This window comes from Mastigoproctus giganteus, chromosome 12 (genome assembly GCF_048544385.1).
Source record: "Mastigoproctus giganteus isolate SK-2022 chromosome 12, ASM4854438v1, whole genome shotgun sequence".
Lineage (NCBI taxonomy): Eukaryota > Metazoa > Arthropoda > Arachnida > Uropygi > Thelyphonidae > Mastigoproctus > Mastigoproctus giganteus.
The window spans coordinates 135,694,586-135,721,838 of NC_143586.1; the positions used below are offsets into that span (position 1 = coordinate 135,694,586).

Sequence of the window (27,253 nt, forward strand, 5' to 3'; positions counted from 1 at the left end):
TAATTTACAGCATAATATTGGCATTTCTAATGGTTATATAGAAGAGTTTAAAAAAATTTCCTATCAGAAGATTAATTGGATTAAAGTTAAAGAAACTGTACAGAATGACTTTAGTAGTGATAAAATACAAACATTAAATTTGTTAGATGCAGTGGAATATTCAATGTATGTACAAAATTCTTTATTTATATCACTGTTATGCTTAAAAAAAGTTAGTTAATAAGTAAGTCCCATGGTGGACTGCTGAATTATCAGTATTAAGAAGGGAAGTATTTGCAGCTAGGAAAACTTACCAGAGGTATAAGAGGTGGTGATGCTGATCATTTCAATGAGGTAAATAAAATAAAAAAAAACGGATATATAGTAAAAAAAATTGACAGTAAAATTAAAGTTTGGAGGGATTAATTTTAACTGCAGGTAATAATGACCCATGGGGTCTTATTTATAAAATTATGACAAATAAGTTAGCTAGTAATAATATTTTTAAAATTTATCATTGACAATATGGAGACAGTCGTTTGGGATACCACTATTAATGTGGTCACTGTTTCCTAATGATGAAATTGAAAATGATACTCGGGAACAGGCTAAGACTAGACTGGATAACTTGTGTTATTCTGGCCCTGAAGATGATTCTTTATTTACTTATGATTTGAAAATTGTCGCTACACAACTTAATGTTAATAAATGTCCTGGTCCTGACTTGGTGGAAAACAGTGTAATACTAAAATTTTTTGATCTATACCCTGTGATAATGCTAAATATGTATAACAAGTGTTATTTAGAAGGTGTCTTTCCTGGTTTTTGGAAGTTAGCGTTAAAGTTATTAAAGAAACCTGGGAAAAGATTACATGACCCTCAGGGACATAGGCCAATTTCTCTTTTGGCCAATTTGTTCAATTCCTATGAAATATTATTGTTTTTAAGATTAAGCCCATTGCTGTATGAAAGGAATTTTAAGTTTGTAAACCAATTTGGTTTTTCTGCAGTAGATGCTATAAGAGATTTGATAACACATTGAACAGTCTTCACATAAATATGAATTAGTCATATTTGTTGACTTTGAAAGGGACTTTGACAGTGTCTAGTTTCCAAGTATCTTGTATGCATTTAGATTTTTACAATGCACAAATTTGTTGTATAGAGTAATTTATAATTACTTGGAAGATAGACAGATAATGTTGAAAGCCTAGCATAAAGTTTTCAAAAAAATCATATCTAGAGGTTGTCTGCAGGGCTCAGTTTTAGGTCCTATCTTTTGGAATTTGGTGCAATATCAATGATTGGTTATCATTCAGGAATGGGTTTATAAGGTTGCTTATGTGGATGACCTTAAGTGTGTATATCTGGTAAATCTAGGAGAATATTGGAAAATAGAGCTGAAGTTGTTCTATCCAGTTTAGTCAAGTGGGCTTGCCAGCATAAGCTGAGGGTATCCCAATCAAAGACAATTATGATGTTATTTAAGGGAAAATTATATTTAAATAGACCACCTAAGTTTTTATCACGGGGAAGCAAATTCCAATGGTGACACAGGCCAAATATTTAGATCACCTTAGACAGTAAGTTACTGTTTATGCCCCTCTTATTATATATGAGTGAAAAAATTAAGAATTTTACCTCTGCTATTATAAGAATTACTCGCTCAGATTGGGGTTTAAAAAAGCTTGCTTTAACGTTATATTATAAGGCAATTTTTCTACCTATTGTTTCATATTGTTCGGTTATTTGGTATAAAAGATTGGACAATGTTAAATTCAGAAATAAACTTTTGTCTATACAGCGATTAATGCTGTTAGCAATTTGTTAAAGCCTGTAGAACAGTATCCACTAATGCCCTACAAGTAATTGCTGGGCATTTACCTTTGGATTATTATATTATCTACAGAGTATGTTGCTACCATTTTAAGAAGGGAATCCCATTCACCTATTTAAATCTATTAAGTGATTTTGCAGATCCAAGTGTTGTTACTAAAAAAGATGTTATGGAAAAAACTTGTGTCCTTATGGCAAGACCGTTGTAATACCAGCAAAACTGGTAATGTGACAAGGCTATTTATCCCTAATGTTCAATTTATGCTTAACAACAAAAAGTTTAGTTGGTTTTATCCAAATATGTTGTTGTCTTATATACTAACAGGTCATGGTTCTTTGAATGATATTTTGTTTAAATTTGGATTGGTGACGAATCCAAATTGTTTGTGTGGTGCTAGGGAAATCTGGTGCCATATCTTGTGTGATTGCTATTTATATTCAGAATATAGACACAATTTAAGGCAGGTCATACCAGAACTAAGTGCTGGTAATGAACATAAACTTTTAACCAATTATGTATATTTTAGTGCCCTACAGGAATTTAGTTGCAAGGTTTTTAGTAAACGAAGGCATTTATACACTTTGGTAAATTATGAATGAACTATACTCTATACGCTCCCCCACCCCTTGAACTCACATGAGTGTGTGTGTGTTTTGTTTTATTGGCATCAGCGGGTTGATGTTGAGGGATTTTCCACTCTTGTGGGTTCGATGGATTTTTTATTATTATTATTTATTTTATTATAATTATTTTATTTACTTATTTATTATTATTATTATTATTACTAAATTGTTTATTTTGGGTGTTTTTTTTACTATTTTTTATTACTTATATATATTTTTTTTTTTTTTTTTTGCTGGCTTACTGGCCTGGGCAATCTGGGAGCGGGATTGCTGGCACCCTCTGGTCTAGCACTACTACCAGAGGGTGCGAGATTTGTGTGGTTGGTACAGGCAAATTAGTAGACCCCTCCACATGAACTTCTTTTTTTTTTTTTTTTTGGCTCATTTCAGGGAGTGTGTACTATAAAGAACAGCGATACTAGTTGGAGATAGACAACAGGCTAGGGGCCACCAAAGACATTACATACATACATATGTATTAATATTCCGCAAACTAGTACACCACATTAAATTCTGTAACTGTTAGATGGTTGGTTTGTTTGTTTGTCTTGGTCTCTATACAGGAGCACAAATATAATATGTATTGCAATAAAATAAAACAAAATAAGAATCCATAATGAGTAAGAAGTTAAATCAGAAAATATTTAGATTTAAACATTTTTCATTATTTTTTAAATTGTATTCTAATAAAATTGTTTTTTTTAATTTGTTTTTAAAACATTCTTTTTTTAAATAAAAAGTGTATGTATATGCGTTGAAATTTTCATTTTTCAGTTATTAAAAAAATATAACACTAGCCAATATTAAATTTTTTCAATGTTTGTTGCACAAATTATTAAATCAATATAATGATAAATTATGCAGTTAATTTTTGCTCTGGATTGCTTAAGTCACATTTATAAATAACAGAAAATTTTATAATATTGCAAAGTATTACACTTCCCCACCTGGCTACTTCATAATGTCACCTGGCTGGCAAAATTTTCTGGGGAGAACATTGGCGTTGTAGTAGATCTGACTGTACTCCATTTGAGACACCATTTCAAACACTTTGTTAGCCAGAACCTTAAGTCATTTCTAAAATCTTTGCCACTGTGTGAAGGATTTTGGATATGGCTTCTGGTTGTGGCAGAAATTTTGGACATGAAAGTAGGGTCTTCAATCGCATCACTTTTTTTTTTTCTTCCTTGCTGAATTCACCTCCCTCCCTTTGAGATTGTCAAGACACTTTTCTCCCGTGTGCCAGAGTTGCACTCCTACATGGCTCTTCTTTACTAATGATATACCTTCCTCAGCTTTTCCTGTACCAGGTAATGGCTTCTTTCAGTACACATTCCAAGTTAATGGTTTGATTTAATCTAGAGATTCCTTTATATTTCTTTTATACTTGGCAATGTTTTATTTTTTTCCAGTATTTTCTAGCTGATATGAAGACATCTCTCTCCATCGTGGTCCAAAATTCTTGCAAATGTACCATGTGTACAAAGGGTACTAGGAAAGTTTTGCAATATGACGCAACAATGAATCACAGGAAGCTGCATGTTGAGACATGTTCATACGTGCATAGTAGCCGCAGCGCCAAGTCGATGGGCTTAGTTATTCATTAGTAGTTAGAGTGTAAAGTGCTTGCGATGGCATCGTGGTCACGAAATGAGATAAGGACAGTTTTGCGGTATAATTTTGTGCGTGGTTTAACCATAGACCAGTGCTTAGAAGAAATGACTCTTGCACTAGATGATGATTGTCCACATCGTACAACGATATTCAGGTGGTATAGAGAATTCCAAAGGGGAAATTTCACTCTGGAGGATTCTGAGAGGCCGGGAAGGCCACGAACGTCAGTTACGTAGGAAAACGTTACTGCTGTGAGGAAAATGCTTGATGAAAACAGGCGAGTGACCTACCAGATAGAGGATACTTTGGGCCTAAATGCACCAGCAATTCGTTCGATTCTGCAAGATCATTTGCACGTGAAGAAACTTTGTTCTCTCTGGGTGCCGCATCAACTGACTGAAGAGCAGATGACACGACGTGTGACTTGGTGCCGGGAGATGTTAAAAAAGTTTGATAAGGGACAATCTCGGTATGTGAACAACATCGTGACAGGTGACGAGACTTGGCTGTACTATTACGATCTGCCGACAAAGGCTCAAAAAAAAGTTTGGGTCTTTGATGATGACGACACACCCGTAATTGTCAGAAAATCCCGATCTGTAAAGAAGAAAATGATAGCTGTATTTTTCAAATCGAGTGGAATTGTGGAACGTGTCGTTTTGGACACGCAGAAGACAGTCACAGCTAAGTGGTATACTGAACAATGCCTGCCTAAAGTCATTGGATCTATGAAGAACCTGCGGCCAAAGTCGAGAACGGACACCTGGTACCTCCATCACGATAATGCTGCAGCTCACCGCGCCAAAGCCTGCACCGAATATTTGACCACGACAGGACTGAAACTTCTCGAGCACCCTCCCTACAGTTCAGACCTTGCTCCCTGCGACTTTGCACTGTTCCCGCATGTGAAAATGAAGCTAAAAGGGAGGCGGTTTTCCAGTGATGAGGACCTTCTACGGGCTTGGGACGAGTGTGCTTTACTCCCTAGTGAAACTTGGCAGAACTGGTTTAAAGATTGGTTTCGGAGGATGGAGAGGTGTATTGAATGTAGAGGAAATTACTTTGAAAAAATTAAATAAACAAAGCTGTATTGCAAAACTTTCCTAGTACCCTTTGTATGTATGTGTGTATCTTGAAAATGTGCTGTGTGTATTATGACTTCAGTGGCATGATGAAACCCTGATTCATTGGTTGGATTAAGGCATTATGTATATACTGGAAATATAACATAGGTTTTCAGAAAACTACTCACAAATAATCAAAACTGTAAATGTTAAATCAGTATACTATACAAACGATGGCCTCTATAGGCGAGTGGTCAGGAGAGGGAGTGCAGTAGCACATGCTCTTTGAGTAGCCCAGGATTCAAGCCCCTGACTGCTAAATATGATGGATCTGCCAACCTGCACTGGACCAGCATGGCAGATTATGGTCCATTATCCTCAACATGAATTGTTGAGGAGGCTTCCACCCTGCAGTCGGTTGATAATGGCTGCAGTTTACTTTACTTTCACTTTTCGCTAAACAAAAACATAAACCTAACACAAATATTAAATCTGTTAATGTTGAGGGCTTACTGTAAAGTAAACGAACTTACAAACAAAATATTTTTGCATAATTTGTGGGATTATAGATGAACTGTCTAATAATTTTTTCTCTGTTCAAGGATTTGGAAGAAGCTCTGCTACATGATGATTTTGACAATAGCCCTTTGCAGTTGTTAATTATACGTCTTCTTCAGGGTTGCTCTGAATTGAAGGGAGTGAAGTAAGTAGTTGGACTGTTCTGAAATATTATCACCATATACATTGTTATTGGTCAACAGTTTTAGAAGGTAATGTAATATTATATACATATTAATTGAACTTGGTGTACTGCTGAGTAAGCGGTTGAAGTAATCATCGTATATGGAATTTTTTAAAAGGAATACTAAACCTGATCATAGTATTTCAATAAAGACAAATTTTGGAAAAAAAAATTTTTTTACCAATTTTATGATACTCGTAATAAAAAGGTCAAAAATAAGTTACCAATTTCATTCGTAGCGGTTTATTTAATCAGTAAATTCCCTTCACAGCAGTATTGAATCCAAAAAAGTGTTTCATCCTGGTAGAATTTATTTTCATCGCGAACCAGCAAAAAATAGAAATTTTTATTTTAATATTCCTTCCAAGATCTCAGATGTTGAAAATTTGACCACAAATTCTTGTTTAATTTTAATTGAAATTTTCTTCTTACTGCACTCTTAAGGATCCATATTATCAGATTTAGATTACACAATGTTGTCATTATAAAACATTAATTCAATAAATTTATGTCAAATAAACTTAACACAAAAAATCACAATTAAAGCAGTGTTTCCCAAAGTGTTGTACTCGTACCACCAGTGGTACGCGATGAAAATAAATCACTAAAATTCAACAGACACGAAATTTTCAAAATAATTAAATGGCGCTATTTCTGGCTGCACAAATTTTAACTAAAAGCCACTGTTTCAATTGTTGGTATTTTCATTTTATGGTTTACAGGTTCCCTTTATTTCCACACTAACAGTCTACTTGTGACTGTCTGTATATTGCAAACAAGACAATGACTGGATTGCAGGCTGTGAATAGGTTTGCCTGAATTGTTTCCTCAGTGACGGATGCTATTTGTAATTAGAGAGTGTCCCGCGAGTTTCAGGGGAAGGGCTAAACAATGTCTGTGCAGAGAGAGGAGTCTATTGCAGCCACTATTTCAATTGTCAGCAGTTTCACTTTATGGTTTTCAGGTTCCCTTTATTTATTTTTATTTTTTCCACAGCAAGAGACTACTTATGGCTCATTCTTAGTTTGTATACCACAGACAAGCTAACATCTTGGTCGCAGCCTATGAACAATGCATTTTATAAACTTTTTATTATATATATATCTGTACTATATGTAGTTTGTGTTGGGATCATCTGTTACCAGGTTACCTTGATGAATGCCCATTGAAGGACAAAGAAATAAAGCTATGTACATGTATAGAAAACTAAAACAAAGAAAACGTGCAGGAACTGAAACAAGAAAAATTCAGCTGTCGACCACAGGGATTTCCAATCTTTGATTCTTTTATCCTTGCTGCCTTTTATAAATAATATCACTCAAAGTCGTGCAGACAGTGCAGTTGGGGTAGAAAGTCTTTCAGTGCAAGTTTGTTTTAATGACAAAGCAATGTTGATCATTGGCATTACTGCATAGTTTGAATCAACGAAATCTTTCTGCGAACTAACAGGAGATGACAAAGATAATCTCATCTTGTCTAAATTTGAATTTTGATCCTTTGTGGAATGACATTCTCTCATTTAAATATGTGCCAAAAACAGAAAACATATTCAACAATCTTATACATTCAATTTTGGAATCAAATATTGGATATGTTCAGCTAAAGACATTATGTATCAAGCTATGCTGTATTCCTGTTTCAACTGATAGTGCTGAATGTTCTTTCAGCAAAATGAATTGATAGATGACAAAATTGAGAAACATTTGCAAGATTTCTTTTAAGACAAGTGTAGAAGACCCGAATGAATTATCTGAAAAATTAATAAATGAAGTGATTGATACATATGCAAAGAAAAAACAAAGATGAATAAAATTATAATACTTGCTTGTTTGATTATCATTTGTATAATTTTTTTTGCAAATTTTAATCTGTGATTTTCAGATTATTAAACTATGATTATTGTCATTAATGTGGTTTTTGTTATATGACTTAGAGTGAAAAAATATATGGAGGTTCTAAAGACTCGAAACTTTATTAGACAGTTGGACAGAGAACTTGAGTAACCGAGACCTGCCAATTTTCATAAAATCAGACAAATGCTAATAATTTATTGTAATTTTTCCTTGTAGAGGATCTGCGATCTCATTATGGATTTAAAATAAATTTTGTGGATTTTTTTGAAAAGGGTAGTGTAGGCTATTTTTGGAAATTTTAAAGGAATATTAAATTTTAGGAATATTATATATTTTATTTTAAAGCAGAAGAATACTCTTACCTGGGATTTTCTTCAGGAATGGCTGCATCCGGGTGAGGTGTAATTCAGAAAGTGTTGAAATTGCAATTATATGGAAGGAGGACGAAGGAAAAAGCCAGCTTTTGTCCTAAATCCTTGCATACGGAGTAATTGTAGGCATAAAGGGAGATGATGTCCTGAAGCCAGATAGGGGCTTTTTGTTAATACCATCTTCAAAAGAGCTATATTTGAAATATTTCATTAGGGTTTTAGTACGTCAACCATAAATTTTGCTAAGTTTGCTGTTGATGTATTTTTGAAGCTTACTATGGGCCTCAGTGGTTTGTCTGGTTTATGCAACTTGGTGACTCTGAATATGTAGGGTGAACGCGTAGTATGGGTTTAGAGGTCTGTGTACAAATTGCTGCTAATCTTTTCTTCAGAGCGTAATCTTTTTTAGTTCTTTTTCGATTTGATAGGATTTTTGCCTAGTTTATGGTATTTGTTTGTATCTTGTAGGAGGTTTGTCAATTTGTTGACATAATTGGATTTGTTTATTAATACTATGAGTCACCTTTATCAGCCTTTTGAACGATGATGTTTTTATTTGTGGCTAATTTTTTGATGCATTGAAATTCCTTTTTTGAAAGGTTAGGAGTAAGATTTTGGTTTTTTGTTTATCACATTATTTATTTTTTTGATTAGTTTTTTTCTGTTGCTGTGGCTGTATAAGCTTTTATTACATATTCGTTGTATGGGGTCTTTTTTTAACTGAATGTGGTTTTTGTGAACTGACTATTAGCATTTAGATGTTAAATAGTTAAATAATAAATATTTGTTTTTGTTTCCTATTTTGTTTTCTCATATTGTCCTATTATAACATTCATAAATATACAGATTTGTTTGTAACATATACATATGTTATAAATATTAAATAATTATAAAAAATATACACATATACTACATGTCTCCCCTCCCCCACCAAAGTTTACATTTTCCCCCATTGGTGTAAATGCTCTGAATTCAACACTGCTTCCCAGTGACATGCTCTTTCGTTTATATTTCTCATTTATATTCAGTTTTGTGTTTAAAAAAAAAAAAAAAAAAAAATCAAGGAATGTCTAGGATGTGGGGGAAGGTACAAAAAAAACCCTCTGCATCTGGATTTAATCACATACTAGAATACGCATGAAAATATTTTAACCATTAAACTACTAGTTCAGCTGTTATTAACATATGATGCAAGAGAGCACGCTTAAACAGCATTAGCAAAAAAATCTTCCTGCTGCACCTATCCATTCGCTGCAAACGTTAGTCCAGTTCTTTCTTGAATTTATTTAAGCTGTCAACTTCCACAATGGTAGATGGAGTTTGTTCCAACAATCAACCACTCACTGGCTAAAGGCAAATTTCCTCACATCTATTCTGCAATTGCCTTTCCTCAGTTTGTATTTATGCTCCATCAAGTGCGTAATCAGAGCAAGAGGAAGAATTCCATCAGCATTGAGCTTGCTCAAATCATTCAAAGCCTTAAAACCTCAATCAGATTACCTTGCAGATGCCTAGTCTTCAGGCAATGCAATTTGCAGAACTTAAGCCTTTCTTGGTAAGAGCACCCCTTTGTTGCCACTCACCAATCTCATTGCCCTTCTCTGTACTTGTTCAATCAGCTCCACATCCTTCCTAAAATGAGGCCTCCAAGACCTGTATTCAGTACTCAAGATGTGGCCCGACCATTGCCTTATACAATGGAATAATCATCTCCTTATAGGCGCCTCTGTAGCCAGGTGGGCAGGAGCAGCAGTGCATAGCACATGCTTCTTGATTAGACCGTGGTTCGAGCCCGTGACGACCAAATACGGAGGATGCGGAAAGGTCAGGAAATGACCACCGCATATCCCCGGAGCAATATGGCCTTAGTTTCTAATGCTCCTAAAAACCAAATAATAACAATCTCCTTATACCTGCTTGAAAAATTCATGTATATCATTGGCAAAACCCCATGAGCTCTCCTGGCAGCCTGTCTGCATAGCTAAGAGAACTTCATATCTGACTGAGCAATTAACCTCAGGTCTTTTTAATTCTCCACTACCCTGAGTGCCCAATCACCCAGTTGGTACCGTATTCCGGGGTTATTGCAACCCATATGTAGTATACTTTGCATTTGTAAATGTTAAATTTCAGTTGTTGCTTCTCAACCCATCTACCCTACTTTTCTAGATCCTCTTCCAGCAATGTACTGTCATTAATAACCTTGCCAACTTTGGTATATAGTCTATAGTGTGTTCGTGTCTAACGGCACCAGGGGTTTCTTTCATTGTGGTTGTAACAGTTCACTGTAAAGGCCAGAGATTTAAAAGTGTATGGATATTGTATGAGGGTAGTGTTGTGTATCATTGTTCTTCTAGCCATTTAGCTGCTAGACCCTTACTGAGGCCCAACGTTGTCCACACTATGCCTCGTGGAAGCAGACCAGGTACACTAGTATTGAAATATTTACTTTGGCAGGTCCTGCCACCTAATTTCCTAAGATTTCAGTGGCTAGGACCTAAAAAAAAATATATATATAATAAAATGAAATTTCTGCTCCATGGGGGGTTAAGAGAATTGAGTAGAAAGGCCAAATGAGTTTAGTGTGAATGCAATTAAATTTAGTCATTATTAAATTTTAAGTTATGTGGGGTATACACTTGCATATTAGGTAGAGTGGGGGGATACAGAATGCTGGGGGGAAAGACAGAAATATGGGGATGATAGAGAAGGCAATTCCAGATAATTAGTGGGGCAGGCCCATGCCCCACCAGGCGAAGAGAGGAGTGGCAAGGAGGTAGTAGTAGTAGCAGTGGTGGCATGTGATGCAAGAAAGCAAGTGTATGAGCTTATGCAGCATCAGCCAAAAAAAAATCACACCATTCCCTCCAAATGCCTGTCCAGTTCCTCCTTAAATTTATTCAACCTATCAACTTCCACAATGACAGATGGAAGTTTGTTCCAGCAATTAACCACCCGCTGGCTAAAGGCAAATTTCCGCACATCTATTCTACATCTGTCCTTTCTTAATTTGAATTTATGCCCCCTTAGGTTCATAATCTGAACAAGTGGAAGGATCCCATCAGAATTCAGTGTGCTCAACCCATTTCCATCCCCTCAGGTGAGGGGATGGAAAATATCGTCCCCTTCCCCTGCCGGGGAGAGGGGAAAAGATAGGACCATGCAAGGGAGCATGGTCTGAGAGCCAAGATGACCAGCAGCAAGCTGCAGTTGGTCTTCAGTGGTATTGGTGTTCTCATTAGGGATATCACTCGTGGGACCAGGTCCCTTCCAGTTTAATCAAGTCAGTTCTTGTCCTTTATTAAGTAGGTTCAGTTGTTATTCCTGGTTGTCATGTATAGGGTTCAGTTGTGCTTCATTGCAGCGAGCACTCGTCTTTTTGCGAAGAGCTCTTGGGCGCAGCAGGAGAAAGCCAGGTACCCTTGTTTTGCATCCAGTATGTTGTGCTCCCGTCCTCTAGGACAATATAGGATCTTTGTTATTAGGATGTTGCAGAGGTCATCATAAAGCTGGCAATCATACATTAGATGTTGCCAGCTCTCCAAACCGCCGCAAGTATAGGTAGGGTCCTCTTCAATTCCCAAAAGGGAAAGTTTGGCATTGATGGCGCCATGTCCAGTGAGAAGGTATGCTGCATGGAGTCCAGGTGAGAACCACGTTGGGAACTTAGGGTAGACCCTGCCGACATCAGGTATAAATTTTCTGGTTATCTCCCCTGTATGGGAGTTTGTCCATTTCTCTTGCCACACCTGCAGCAGGTGAGCGTAGAGCTTCTTCTCTTCTTTTTGCCAACTTTGGTATCGCCTGCTAACGTGGACATTAAGCCTGATATACCAATGGTTGTAAAAAACCTTCCAGGCACATTTTAGCCACAGTAGCTCTTGCGCCAAGAATTTCTAAATCAATCTATCAACATGATATACCTTCATCAATATCATTGATAAATATAGAAAACAAAATGGGCCAACGTTCATCCCTTGGGAACTCCACTAATAACATTAGTCCACGAAGAGCATTGTCCATTGATTATCACTCTGTCTTCTCTCACTTAACCATCCCTTTATCCATAGCAGCAACTTGCCCTTGATGCCATACTGCTCCAATTTGTACAGCAGTGTTTGTTAGCATTATCATACTGTTTATAATCATTATCCTTATTATATCCAGATTCATGATGTTAATGAATGATTTGTGTAAATGCATTAATTACTTAATTTCTTAGTGAAAATTGAACTCATTAAATTCGGGTTAATACCATAAGCTCCATTCCTGTTTGAGATGTTTTGAAAGATAGATGATGTACCTTTCTTGATGCAAAACTCAAGACCAATATTGGAAACAAACATGAAATTTATGGCTTGTTTGATGTTTGAAGAGCTATCAGAAATGGGACATGATATTGCCAAAGAGAGATGTCTTTGCTCAATGTAAAGAATATTAGGATATTAAGCACGAACTCAGCATTGTCATTGGCCTTTATGACAGCTTGAAGAACATGGTGGATGCCATGTTCTTCAAGGATTCTATCAAAGGAATTAAATTGGCAGGCCCATCAAGCTCTGAACTGCCCACATCAATGCCAAAGCTTGCACTTAATCATTAAGCAACACAATGGCAACCCCCAAGACAGAATGAGCTTGTCCCACAAGAGCTAGGTGTCAGTGATTCTGTTGTAAGGGAAACAGGAAATATATTGTGAAAAAAGATAGGTAAATAGGACCTGGGTATGTCTGGCAGAGGGAAAACGACGACATTGTAGAGGTTATATCATCTTGTAAGGGCACAAAAGGTGATATTGTTGACACATTGGCACTAATGGCATTAACAGTAGGAGATCTGCAGACTAATTTAACAAGTACAGGGCAATGTTGAAAAAAAAAGTTGGGAGTTAGGGTTAAATTTGAATGAGTGCAATTCTGCCCAAACAGCACAGGAGGGAGTATATGATGAGAGCCTTGCAAAATCTTCCACCAAACTGATTGGCAAGGCTCATGCAGTAGAATTTTTCTTAGTGTGGTCAGTGGTTGGTAACAAGAGAGACTGCTTCTACAGGGATGGGATTTGCTTAAATAGAAAGAGTACAAGAATATTTGCTGATGCTATCAAGGCAGTGTTAGGTTGGTCGAAAATGGCTAGCTAGCAGGCAGAGGTGAAGGTGATTCTTGCACTGTTTCTATGGAATTGAGCAGAAGCCTTAAAAGCAAGGTGCTGGTGATTTCAAGGACAGTTGGGAGTCATCATGAAACAGTAAGTGCATTGGCTGTGTTGGAGTCATAATTTTATAACTGCCAATTAAAAATAATTGGCAGTTATTAAATTATGACAATATGGCAATTTTAATTGATCATTGTACACATTAATTGAGAAAATAAGAATAGTAATTCTTATTTGCTCAATTAAAATAAGCCTGTTCTATATTCTACAACACCACTGCCCCCCCCCCCTTGTGTTCTGTTTTCTTAATTATTTATATGAGGAGTCACCAACCTTTTTAACTCTGTGAAGAGTGCATAAAACAGTTACAGTATATTTGTGCTCACATTCAGAGGCATGAAGTTTTGATTTTAGAAGGGGAAATAGTTACACAAATATGTAGAACCAGAAATAGGCCTTTAATGATTTATCTCCTCCTTATCCCTTCCTACTAGCAGACCCAGAAGTGCAAATTATATATTCTTAATCACTTTTAGAATATGCATAGTGTACTGTTTTAGTTGTCAGATGGCAGTGGTGGTTTTCCCCATTTCAGCATGCATAGTGTACTGTGTTTAGAATATGTGTAGTATATGGTGTATGAAACCTAAGAGGGTGAATACTTGTGTACAAAAATAAAGTGAAATTAACCTGGGACATTTTTAGATTGGAAGGGCATCCTTTCAAAGATATAATGTGCAAAGGTTTTATTATTATTTTTTTTGCTCACATACCCATAGACCTGACCACTCAACTTGCTCTGATTTCATTGGCAGAGCATATCATGCTCAGCAGTTTTGAAGTTTCTTCAGTTAGACCAGGGAGGAGGCAATTGACACAATCAAAGAAACCCTACAAGTAGCCATATGGACAGTAGAGTGATAATTTTGGCTGCATCCAATCTTCATCTGAACCGTAGTCTGTGTTGCATGATTTCAGCGTTTCCAATACTTGCAGTTGTGAATTATTCTCCTCATCTGCAGTTTGGGAATTGGTTACCATAACAGAATGACTTAGACCCTGTTGGGTCACATTCTTTAGCATTAGCAAGGGCACATGATGCAAAAAAGCAAACTTATATAGCATCAACCAAAAAAAAAAAAAAAAAAAAAAAAAACATTTTATTTCACCCATCCCCTCGCTCCAAATGTTTGTCAAGTTATGCCTTGAATGTATTTAAGCTATCGACTTCTACAACGATAGATTGAAGTTTGTTCCAGCAATCAGCCACCGGCTGGCTAAAGGCAAACTTCCGCACATCTATATTACAACTGTCTTTCCTCAATTTGAATTTATGCCCTCTCAGTCGATTATTCTGAGCAAGAGGAAGAATCCCATCAGCATTGAGCATGCACAAACCATTGAAGGCTTTATACACCTCAATTAGATCACCTCACAGGTGCCTAGTCTCCAGTCACTAATTTGCAAAACTTAAGCCTTTCTTCATAAGAGCAACCCTTTGTTCCATTCATTAATCTTGTTGCCCTTCTCTGTACTCGTTCCAACAGCTCTACATCCTTCTTAAAATGATGCCTCCAGACCTGTATACATGTCTGGAGGCCTTATTTTAAGAAGGATTTTGTATACAGTACTCAAGGTGTGGTTTTACCATTGCCTTATACAAGGGGATAATCACCTCCTTATCCCTGCTAGAAAAATTCCTGTGTATCATTGATAAGACACCATGAGCTACTCATGCGGATCATCTGCACTGCTCAGAAAATTCGTATCTGCCTGCACAATTACCCCGCGGTCCTTTTCATTCTCTACCACAGTCATTGTGGTACCACAGAGTTGATATGTTACTCTGGAATTACTGCTTCCCATATGTAGTACTTTACATTTGTCAATATTAAACTTCATTTGCCCTCTCTCAGCCCATCTGCTCAACTTTTCTAGATCCTGTTGTAGCAGTGTACTGTCATTAACAACCCTGCCAACCTTTGTATTCAAACTTGGACATTAAGTCTGATATACCATCATCAGTATCATTTATAAATACAGAAAACAATAATGGACCCAACACTAAACCTTGAGGGACTCCGCTAATAACATTAGTCCACGAAGAGCAGTCCCATTGATTACCACTCTGTCTTCTCCTGCTCAACCATCCCTTTATCCATAGCAGCAATTTGCCTCCAATGCCACACTGCTCCAATTTGTTCAGCAGTCTTCCAGGCGCAACAGTATCAAAAGCCTTTCTAAGATCCAAATATATGATATCAGAGTTATTCTTTGCATCCAGTTCCTTTGTGACTACGTTAAAAAGGTTGGTGACTCCTCATATAAATAATTAAGAAAACAGAACACAAGGGGGGGGGGGGCAGTGGTGTTGTAGAATATAGAACAGGCTTATTTTAATTGAGCAAATAAGAATTACTATTCTTATTTTCTCAATTAATGTGTACAATGATCAATTAAAATTGCCATATTGTCATAATTTAATAACTGCCAATTATTTTTAATTGGCAGTTATAAAATTATGACTCCAACACAGCCAATGCACTTACTGTTTCATGATGACTCCCAACTGTCCTTGAAATCACCAGCACCTTTCTTTTAAGGCTTCTGCTCAATTCCATAGAAACAGTGCAAGAATCACCTTCACCTCTGCCTGCTAGCTAGCCATTTTCGACCAACCTAACACTGCCTTGGTAGCATCAGCAAATATTCTTGTACTCTTTCATAGTATCCAATCAAATTTGTCAGACAAGACTTCCCCTTAACAAACCCATGCTGTGTCCGAGCTATAACTGAAGTCTTGTCTAGATAATCCTGCAATGCTTCTTTAACCAGTGCCCCCATTAATTTCCCTGGAACAGAAGTTAAACTGACAGGTCTGTAATTACCTGTGTCTCCCTTTGATCCTCCTTTGAGGATTGGGGTCACATTTGCACATCTCCAGTCCATGGGTACCTCCCCTGAGTCCCGGGAAGCTCTCATAATTATGCCTAAGAGTTTGCTTACTTCCTTTGCCGCTCGTTTAATATAATGGGATAGATTCCTTCCAACTCAGGTGCCTTTCTTATGTTTATTTTCAACAATTTCTCCTCCACTTTACTCTCAGTTATTACAAGATTATCCAGCTTACTGCCAGAGTTAAATACACCTCTGGCATTCCCCTCCCTGAATAACTCGTGTGAATGTAGACGCAAAATATTCATTTAGTTTGTTAGCTACCTAAGCAGGATCATCAACAGTTGAACCATCAATATCAAGTGGACCAATCTGATTCATCCCTTTCCTTGTAGAGTTTACATAAGTAAAGAACGTTTTGCTGTTTTTCTTTCCATCCTCTGCCAAAAATTTCTCGTAATCTGCCTTCGCCTTCCTAACCTTTGTAACTTAGTTACAGACCAGCTTATATCTATCATAGGCTTCGGTGCCACATGTTAATTTGTACGTATCCCATGCATTTTGCTTCTCCATCACATATCAGGGTACAGAGAAGGGCAACAAGATTAGTGAATGGAACAAAGGGTTGCTCTTACGAAGAAAGGCTTAAGTTTTGCAAATTACAGAGTCTGGAGACTAGGCACCGGCGAGGTGATCTGATAGAGGCGTATAAGACTTTGAATGGTTTGAGCATGCTCAATGCCAATGGGATTCTTCATCTTGCTCAGAATAATCAGCTCAGAGGGCATAAATTCAAATTGAGGAAGGACGGATGTCGGATAGATGTGCGGAAATTTGCCTTTGGCCAGTGGGTGGTTGGTTGGTGGAACCGACTTCCATCACTTGTTGTTGAAGTTGATAGCCTAAACAAATTTCAGGCTCAACTGGACAGGTATTTCGAGCGAACGGAGGGGTGAAATGGGAGTGGTGGTGTTTTTTTTTTTTTTTTTGGCTGATGCTGAATAAGCTTGCTTTCTTGCATCATATGCCTCTACTAATGCTAATATCTAATTAGTTCATCTGGCATCCATTTAGGCCTAAATCTTGAACAATATTTCTTTGTTGGTATAAAAAGTCTAGTAGCTTCCAAGATTAATTCTTTAAATACTTCCCATTTTGAATTTGCTGTTGGTAACATCATCAATTGGTCCTACCGTATAGAATTTAAATACTGTCTCAGACCACTGTAGTCACCTTTTCGAAAGCAACAACCCTTCCCTTTACAGTTGATGGAAGTTACCTCATTGAGTAAATCCCACTTCAGCACACTATCACTGACACCTAGTGGTTCCTTTATCTGCAGGTTTTTGTTGCATGAAGAATCACTACTGATAATCAGATCAATAGTATTACTCCCTCTAGTTGCCTCCCGAACATGCTGCTGTAGAAAAGAATCATCCAATAAATCCACAAAAGCTTTGCTAATGTGTGAGTGACCAACCCACAAATTCCAGTCAATCTCCGGGAAATTAAAATCTCCCAATATAAGACACTCTGATTTACTGGCCCACTCTATTTCTCTGCACAATTGCTCATTATGCTCATCAGATTCATTTGGCCTATAACACACTTACTCTCATATTTTCTTTCCCAGTGCTTATGTCATGCTAAACAGACTCAACATTGCATTGCCCACGAACATCAATTGGATGCACTTCCTTAAATTTTGTTTCTTAACTAACAGTATAACCCCTCCTCCCTTTCTGTCTTCTCTATCCTTTCTGTACACATTGTACTCCCCAAATTCCAGTTCTGCACTGCTTATGTCTATGTGACACCATGTCTCTGATATCCATATCAACAATATATGCCTTTGATGTCTTGACTATACTCCTAACATTGGCGTACATGCAAGTATACATGCACTTGTTTCTACTCTTGTTTCTACTCATGCACTTGTTTCTACATCTGTCTTTCCTCAATTTGAATTTATGCCCTCTCAGGTGATTTATCTGAGCTAGAGGAAGAATCCCATCAGCATTGAGCATGCTTAAACCATTCAAGGCTTTATACACCTCTGTCAGATCACCTCACTGGTGCCTAGTCTCCAGACACTGTAATTTGCAAAATTTAAGCCTTTCTTCATAAGAGCACCCCTTTGTTCCATTCACTAATCTTGTTGCCCTTCTCTGTACTCGTTCCAGCAGCTCTACATCCTTCTTGAAATGAGGCCTCCAGACCTGTATACAGTACTCTAGGTGTGGCCTGACCATTGCCTTGTACAATGGAATAGTCACCTCCTTATCCCTGCTGGAAAAATTCCTGTATATCATTGACAATTCTCCATGAGCTACTCTTGCAGCCTGTCTGCACTGCTCAGAGAACTTCATATCTGCCTGCACAACCACCCCCAAGTCCCTTTCATTCTCTACCACTGTCAGTGTAGTACCACAGAGTTGATACGTTGCTCTGGGGTTGCTGTTTCCCATGTGTAGTACTTTACATTTGTCAATGTTAAACTTCATTTGCCACCTCTCAGCCCATCTGCTCAACCTTTCCAGATCCTGTTGCAGCAGCATAGTGTCAGTAGTGTCCTTGACAACCCTGCCAACCTTTGTATCATCTGCAAACTTGGACATTAAGCTTGATATACCATCATCAATATCATTTATAAATACAGAAAACAATAATGGACCCAACACTGAGCCCTGAGGGACTCCACTAATAACATTAGTCCACGATGAGCAGTGTCCATTGATTACCACTCTCTGTCTTCTCCCCCTCAACCACCCCTTTATCCATAGCAGCAATTTGCCTCGAATGTCACACTGCTCCAATTTGTGTAGCAGTCTTCCATGTGCAACAGTATCAAAAGCCTTTCTAAGATCCAAGTATATAATATCAAAGTTATTCCCTGCATCCAGTTCTTTTGTGACTGCATCATAGTATCCAATCAAGTTGGTCAGGCAAGACTTCCCCTTAACAAAACCATGCTGTGTCTGAACTATAACTGAAGTCTTGTCTAAATGATCCTGCAGTGCTTCTTTAACCAGTGCCTCCATTAATTTTGCTGGAACAGAAGTTAAGCTCACAAGTCTATAATTACTTGTGTCAGCCTTTGATCCTCCTTTGTGAATTGGGGTCACATTTGCACATTTCCAGTCTATGGGTACCTCCCCTGAGTCCAAGGAAGCTCTCATAATTATGGCTAAGGGTTTGCTTACTTCCTTTGCTGCCTCCTTTAATATAACTGGATAGATCCTATCCACCCCGGGTGCCTTTCTTGTGTTTATCTTCAACAGTTTCTCCTCCACTTTACTCGCAGTTATTTCAAGATTCTGTAGCTTACTGCTAGAGTTGAATACACCTCTGGCATTCCCCTTGCTGAATAACTGCTCATGTGTGAATGTTGATGCAAAATATTCATTTAGTTTGTTAGCTACCTGAGCAGGATCATCAACAGTTGACCCATCAATATCAAGTGCACCAATCTGATTCATCCCCTTCTAGAGTTTACATAAGTAAAGAACTCTTTGCTGTTTTTCTTTGCATCCCTTGCCAAGGATTTCTCGTAATCTGCCTTCACCTGCCTAACCTCCTTTGTAACTTGGTTGCATATCAACTTGTATCTATCATAGGCTTCTGTGTCATGTGTTAATTTGTAAGTATCCCATGCATTTTTCTTCTCTGCCATATGCCTCATTAGTTCATCTGACATCCATTTTGGCCTAAACCTTGAACAATATTTCTTAGTTGGTATGTAAAGCCTAGTAGCTTCCAAGATAAGTTCTTTGACTGCTTCCCATTTTGAATTTGCTGTTGGTAACATCATCAATTGGTCCCACTGTATAGAATTTAAATACTGTCTCAGTCCATCGTAGTCGCCTTTACGGAAGCAATAACCCTTTCCTTTACCCCTAATGGTAGTTACCTCTTTGAGTAAATCCCACTTCAGCACACTGTGATCACTGCCACCTAGTGGTTCATTTATCTGCAGATTCTTAATGCATGAAGAATCACTGCTGATAATCAAATCAAGAGTATTACTCCCTCTAGTTGCCTCCCGAACATGCTGATGTAGAAAACAATCATCCAATATATCCACAAAAGCCCTGCTAGTGTGTGAGTAACCAGCCCCCAAATTCCAGTCAATAACTGGGAAATTAAAATCTCCCATTATAAGACTCTCTGATTTACTGGCCCACTCTATTTCCCTGTACAGTTCCTTATTATACTCATCAGAGTCATTAGGCCTATAGCACACCTATAGCCTATAGCATATCAACTTGTATCTATCATAGGCTTCTGTGTCATGTGTTAATTTGTAAGTATCCCATGCATTTTTCTTCTCTGCCATATGCCTCATTAGTTCATCTGAAACCTTGAACAATATTTCTTAGTTGGTATGTAAAGCCTAGTAGCTTCCAAGATAAGTTCTTTGATTGCTTCCCATTTTGAATTTGCTGTTGGTAACATCATCAATTGGTCCCACTGTATAGAATTTAAATACTGTCTCAGTCCATCGTAGTCACCTTTACGGAAGCAATAACCCTTCCCTTTACCCCTAATGGTAGTTACCTCTTTGAGTAAATCCCACTTCAGCACACTGTGATCACTGCCACCTAGTGGTTCATTTATCTGCAGATTCTTAATGCATGAAGAATCACTGCTGATAATCAAATCAAGAGTATTACTCCCTCTAGTTGCCTCCCGAGCATGCTGATGTAGAAAACAATCATCCGATATATCCACAAAAGCCCTGCTAGTGTGTGAGTAACCAGCCCCCAAATTCCAGTCAATAACTGGGAAATTAAAATCTCCCATTATAAGACTCTCTGATTTACTGGCCCACTCTATTTCCCTGTACAGTTCCTTATTATACTCATCAGAGTCATTAGGCCTATAGCACACTCCTACTCTCAATTTTGATCTCCCAATGCTTATGTCACACCAAACTGACTCAACACTGCACTGTCCAGCGATGTCGACTGTCTTCACTTCCTTGGTTTTTATGTGTTTCTTAACTAATAGCATAACCCCTCCCCCCTTCCTATCCTGTCTATCCTTTCTGTAGACGTTGTACTCCCCAAATTGCAGTTCTGCATCCCTTATATCTGTGTGACACCACGTCTCTGATATCCCAACAATATCTGCCTTTGATGTTTTGAGCAATACCTCAAATTCATCAAATTTATTTACTAAACTCCTAGCATTGGTGTACACGCAAGTATACCTGCACCTGTTTCTATTCTTAGCTACCCTAACACAACCCATGTGTTTACTTGTACCGCAATGGCTCCCAGCAGTCTCTGAAATACCATGCATCTTGTTTTTCAGGCTTCTGCTCATTCTAATAGAAGCAGTGCGAGAATCTCTTTCACCTCTGCCAGCGGCTACTGTTCATCTATTGGTCTTTGTCTCCCCCCAAGCTAGCAGTTTTCCGACCCACCTAACACTGCCTCGATAGCATCAGCAAACATTCTTGCACCCTTTCTATTTAAGTGTATCCCATCCCTGTAGAAGCAATCTCTCCTGTTAACAAGTACAGTCCAGGCTGAAAAAAATTCTACCCCTTGAGCCTTGCACAATCTTTCCAGGGCCGAATTGATCAACAAGGCTCTCATCATATACTCCCTCCTATCGTGTCTGGGCAGAATTGCAGACACTTTCAAATTCAACCCTAATTCTCGGCTTTTGTTCAACAGTGACCTGTACTTGTTAAGTAATTCTGCCGGTCTCCTACTCTTAATATTATTAGTGCCAACGTGTACAACTATATCACCTTTTGTGCCCTTAAAAGATGATATTCGCTCTACAACGTCATCAGCCTTTGCCCCTGGCAGACATACCCTGGTCCTGTTCCACCTATCTTTTTCACAAAGCATGTTCCCCGTTTCCCTGACAATAGAGTCACCAACAACTACTAGTTCCTTCGGGACCACCGCAATTCTGCCTTGGGGGTTGTCTCTGTGTCTTAGTTACCCTAACACATCCCATGTATTTACTTGTTCCAGTATGACTCCCAGCAGTCCTGGAAATACCAATTGCCTTGCTTTCCAGGCTGCTGCTCAACTGCATTTCAATAGAAGTAGTGCAAGAATCACTTTTACCTCTGCCAGTGGCTATTGTTAATCTATTAGTCCATGTATCCCCCCCCCCCCAAGCTAGCAGTCTTCTGACCCACCTAACTCTGCCTCGATAGCATCAGCAAATATTCTTGCACCCTTTCTATTTAAGTGTATCCCATCCCTGTAGAAGCAGTCTCTCCTGTTAACAAGCACAGACCAGGCTGTGAAAAACTCTACCCCTTGAGCCTTGCACAATCTCTCCCTGGCCGAGTTGATTGACAACGCTCTCATCATATACTCCCTCCTATCATGTCTGGGCAGAATTGTAGACAATTTCAAATTGAACTCTAACTCACAGCTTTTTTTTCAGCATTGACTTGTACTTGTTAAGTAATTCCGCTGGTCTCCTACTCTTAATATCATTAGTGCCAACATGTACAACAATATCACCTTTTGTGCCCTTAAAAGATGATATGATATCTGCTCTACAACGTCATCAACCTTTGACCCTGGCAGACCTACCCTGGTCCTGTTCCATCTATCCTTTTTACACAATATGTTCCCCATTTCCCTGACAATAGAGAGTCACCTACAACAACTAGTTCCTTTGGGACCAGTGCATTCTGCCTTGTCCACTGTGTTCCTTGATGTTCAAGTGCAATCTCAGGCATTGATGTGGGCATCTGAGAGCTTGATGGGCCCTCAATTTATATCTTTTGATGGCATCCATCCTGTCCTTCAAGCTTTCGTATAAGCCCATAACAATGCTGAGTTGGCGCCTAATTTCCTTGCACTCCTTACAATGCGCACACAAAAAATAATTCCCCTTGGCAATATGATGTCCCATTCCTGATTGCTCCACGAACATCAAACAAGCAGTGCATTTCAACAGACTGTGATTCAGAGGACAACTGCCCCCCCTCATTTTTTCCCTGAGCCACAGCAGTTCCATTAGTTTGAGCCTTTTGTTTTCTGCTCTGGTCTGAATCATTTCTATTCAAGTTCAGTAAAATTCCAATACAAAATATAAACCTAAACTTATATCCCAATGCAGTTATAACACTATATATATATATATTTCGGTATCGAATGTTATCTCTGAGTTATGTTATATGACTTTCTTATCCCCTATCAACTTGTATGTATTAATTTATGATGTTACGCTTGTAAAAACTAGGTTGCTATATTTATTTAGTTAAGTACAATTCAATTGACAATGAAATTTAATAAGATTAAATTTTACTGATTAATTGATACTACTATACTCTCTATCTAGTTTTCCGTTTAGACCTTACGCTATCTAGTTCAGGGCACATGTATCGTGTTACAAATGGTTAATCTATGGACATGAGGTATTATTTACTTTCCAAATCGCGCTATCTAAATTCAAAACAAACCACGGAGCTTGACTAGGTCTATAAGCTACTTATAGAAAATAATTTAATCTAACAATTAAGTCAATAAAGTGGCTAAGTATAATTAAAAACTTTGCAAACGCGGAAGCTGCAAAACCTGTTCAACATGTGGATTTGATACCCTTACCGATACTAAGTAATAACCTACAAAATCTCTATCTAAATTCAAATTAAACTAAAGTATTGTTACTAGGAATATAAAGCAACTCTAAAAAATGAATTAATATGCCAATTTAAGTCAATAAAAAAGCAAAACTTCTCTATTTGCTGGAGCCCGTAAAAACTTCGCCTGTTCACGTGTACTCTCGCACCCACTTGGACTGTTAAAGGCACAGTTCACAAGAGATGGTATATTTTATAGTCAAAACAGCCTGATATGGTCCAGAAACAGTCACCATGTTATCTGGGTGTGGTGCCACCAGATTTTGTTGTCAATTAACATTTGGGCAAATTGTAGTGGAATGTATTTTTGGATCATATCCATCTTCTACCTGACCATCTGATCTCTAATACATTATTTCTGAACGAAGTGTAGTCACTGTTGGTAGAGAAAGTGCTGTTTATAAACTACTGAGACTTCTGGTTTCAACACTACAAAGCATCTGCACATTTCAGTTCAGAGGTCTGCTGATTAAAGGAAACTACAGGACCAGGAAGATGGATATGGCATAGTAACCTGCACCATGGTCACTGAGATATCTTTTGAACTTAATCCTCTGTATTTTTACTGTTTGGGACATTTGATGCAACTGATGTTCATTTTAATGCCTCATAATTTTGGAGTAATTTTTTGCAAGATTGCTTGCAGTGATCTTATCCATTGATGAAGATAGGGCTGATTCTAGAGTTCACTGGGCCTAGATGCATGAATGAGTGCTCCAGAGTATTTTCACATTATTTTTACTCAAGCTTTCAGCTCATTAGGTTTTCATATGCCATTTACTATATTCTGTATGAATGAAGCAAATTACTTTAAAATATGGTTTATTGTATTTCATAATGACATACAAATTTGTATATCATATTCTCATTGCCCTATACGACATGCATGCATTAATTATTATTACTAATTTGGAAGAAATGTTTTGGAATTTTTTGTTCTGATAACAAAGGCAGACCTTTATTAAAACTATAGTTATCAATGCATAGTCATAGAAAAACATATAGTATTATTGAATTTCTCAGAATATATTACAGTAATAAATATAATTATTGTTATATTTATTTGTAGTATAATTATTTTCAGTTCAGAAAACTGGGAACATCATTTGCGAGATTTGCTTCAGGAAAAATGGGTGGATGGTGAGGGTCGACCTCATCCTTTACCCAACACTACTAGCAGTTTCCAGTTTTTGCCTATTAGGACCAAAGTTGAAATTCTGCATGCATTATGTAACTACCGTTTAGATTCAGATGATGTTACAGAGGCCCTTAAGGTAAGTAAATTTATAGGAAAATGATATTAACTAAAATAAAAATATTGGACCGCTAGAAGAAGAGACAGCAGTGTTAATTTGCAGAACAAGTCTTTAGAACAATTTTTTTTTTTTTTAAATTTAGGCCTTTGTATTAATGTAAATATTCTTTTTTTTTCTGGCAAGAATGGCTTGATTGGGCAATGTATGAGCTATTGTGTGTCTTTCTAATTCAGTTCACTGCAGTTCTTTTAGTCTCAATTCAGGGTATTTGATGTGTTGAAAAATACATGGGCCTGCTCCATAAAATTGTATTAGTATTGGAGGAATTGCATTATGATGGTTGTCATGGTATTACCCCTTTTACTAGGTACCATTACCATAAAAACTTGTTGGTCAAACACCATAGTAATGTCTAAAGTTTGGTTATGTAAGTTTGTTTATACGCTAGTATGACCACTAGGTCAGAAGAGTTTATAAAAACTCATGAATACAATTTAGTGTTTGGGGTTTTCATAAAAAAAAAAAAAAAAAAAAAAAAATTTAGCTGTATTTGATGCTTACATGGGTTTGAACCATGTCCACTAAAAGAGCTTGTGCTACTGCACTCATGACCACCTGGCTGTATCAGGCAGAATGGTTCATAGAATAATTTTCTTCCTCTGCTAAGTTCAGTGTATCATTAGACTAATCATAAATTGTATTTACAATAAAAAAAAAAAAAAAATTGCTGCTAAGACGTACCAAACAGTAAAATTTTAGTTGATGTAATTATAGATCATTAGCCTAAGGTATATGAAACAGTCTTGCACAGTATCTCTAAGTTCCCTTAGTTGATCAAAATGGTAGATTAGCCCTAATTGAGGAGTTATAAACGTAAAATTTTAACTAAGAAATAAACAGCTTTTCTTGAGGAATTTTTTTTTTTTTTTTAACTCTTTCTGGTAAAAACAGCACTGCACAGCACTAGGAACAACTCAACTTGAAGCTAAAATAGTGGATATTCTTCATGTACTATAAAAGCAAAGTTATTTACTCAATGCTATGCCTAAGACATTTCTCTTTACTCAGAGAATTATCACAAAACAATCAGGAAAAATGATTAATCATATTTAGCAACATTACAATTTTCACAGAAAAAATATTGAAGAATTCCAGTCTGTATTCTCACTTGAAACAACTGTGAATTCATATCTCCATTACTATGTTCCAAAAGCCAAATAGAGGAAAATGTTGAGAAAAGGTTTCAGTTTAGGAATAAATTTGAAGTGTCTGCAATTCTGCCCAGACATGGTATGAGGAAGTACATTGAGAGCCTTGTCAGTCAGTTTGACCATAGAGACACTGTGCAAGGCTCATAGGGTAGAATTTTTTATTAGCATGGCCTGTGCTTGTCAATAGAGGAGACCATTTTTACAGGAATGGGATATGCTTAAAATAGAAGGGCTGCAAGAGTATGTGCTGATTCCATTGAGGTAGTGTTGGATGACTTGAAAAACTACTAGCCTGGGAGTGTGCTGTAAGTTTGCCAACAAACTAATGATTTAACGGCAGCCATAAACAGAAGTGAAAGTGATTCTTGAACTGCTTCTGTTAGAATATACAGCAGACTGAAAAGCGATGTGTCAGATTACAAGACCTGGTGTTGGTATTCATGGGACAAGCAACCACATGGGTTGTGTTAATTTTGCTAAAAGTAAAATCAGATGTTCCACACTAATTCCAGCAGTACAGAACAAATTTGATGAATTAGAATTACAGGTTAAGTCAACAAATTTGGAGTTAGTGGAAATATTAGAAATATGGTGTCACTCAGATATAAGGGATGCAGAATTTGTACATGGTGAGTATAGTGTGTAATGGAAGAACAGGCACTCTAGTAAGGTGGGGTGGACTATTATGAAGCACAGAATCTGAAGCAGTGCACACAGATGATGTGGGCATGCAATGCAGTATTCAGTCAGTTTTGTGTGACATAAATACTGAGAAAACTAAAATGAGATTAGGATTCTGCTATAGGACAAATGACTTTGATAAGTATAATGAACACTTATAAAGCCAGTATAATTGGGATACTTTAATATTCCAGATATTAACTGGAACATGTAAGTCGGTCAGTCACATAGTAAGAGAAATTTTCTGGATTTATTGGTGACTGTTTTCTACAGCAGTATGTTAGAGAGGCAACAAGAAAAGCAATATTCTTTATATGATTATCAGCAGTGGCTCAACATGCATTAATAA

The 27,253-nt window shown here is 37.4% G+C and overlaps 1 protein-coding gene across 2 annotated transcripts in view; it reads left to right on the forward strand.

Moving 5' to 3' along the window:
* The window catches only part of LOC150077445 (chromatin remodeling regulator CECR2-like), a 285,275-nt gene that overhangs the window by 54,722 nt on the left and 203,300 nt on the right, over positions 1 to 27,253 (forward strand). For both annotated transcript variants that reach the window (XM_090386312.1, XM_090386313.1), the window contains exons 3-4: positions 5,720 to 5,820; positions 24,841 to 25,030. In XM_090386312.1, the coding sequence (XP_090242438.1) occupies positions 5,720 to 5,820; positions 24,841 to 25,030 (291 nt within the window). The remainder of the gene's footprint in view (positions 1 to 5,719; positions 5,821 to 24,840; positions 25,031 to 27,253) is intronic.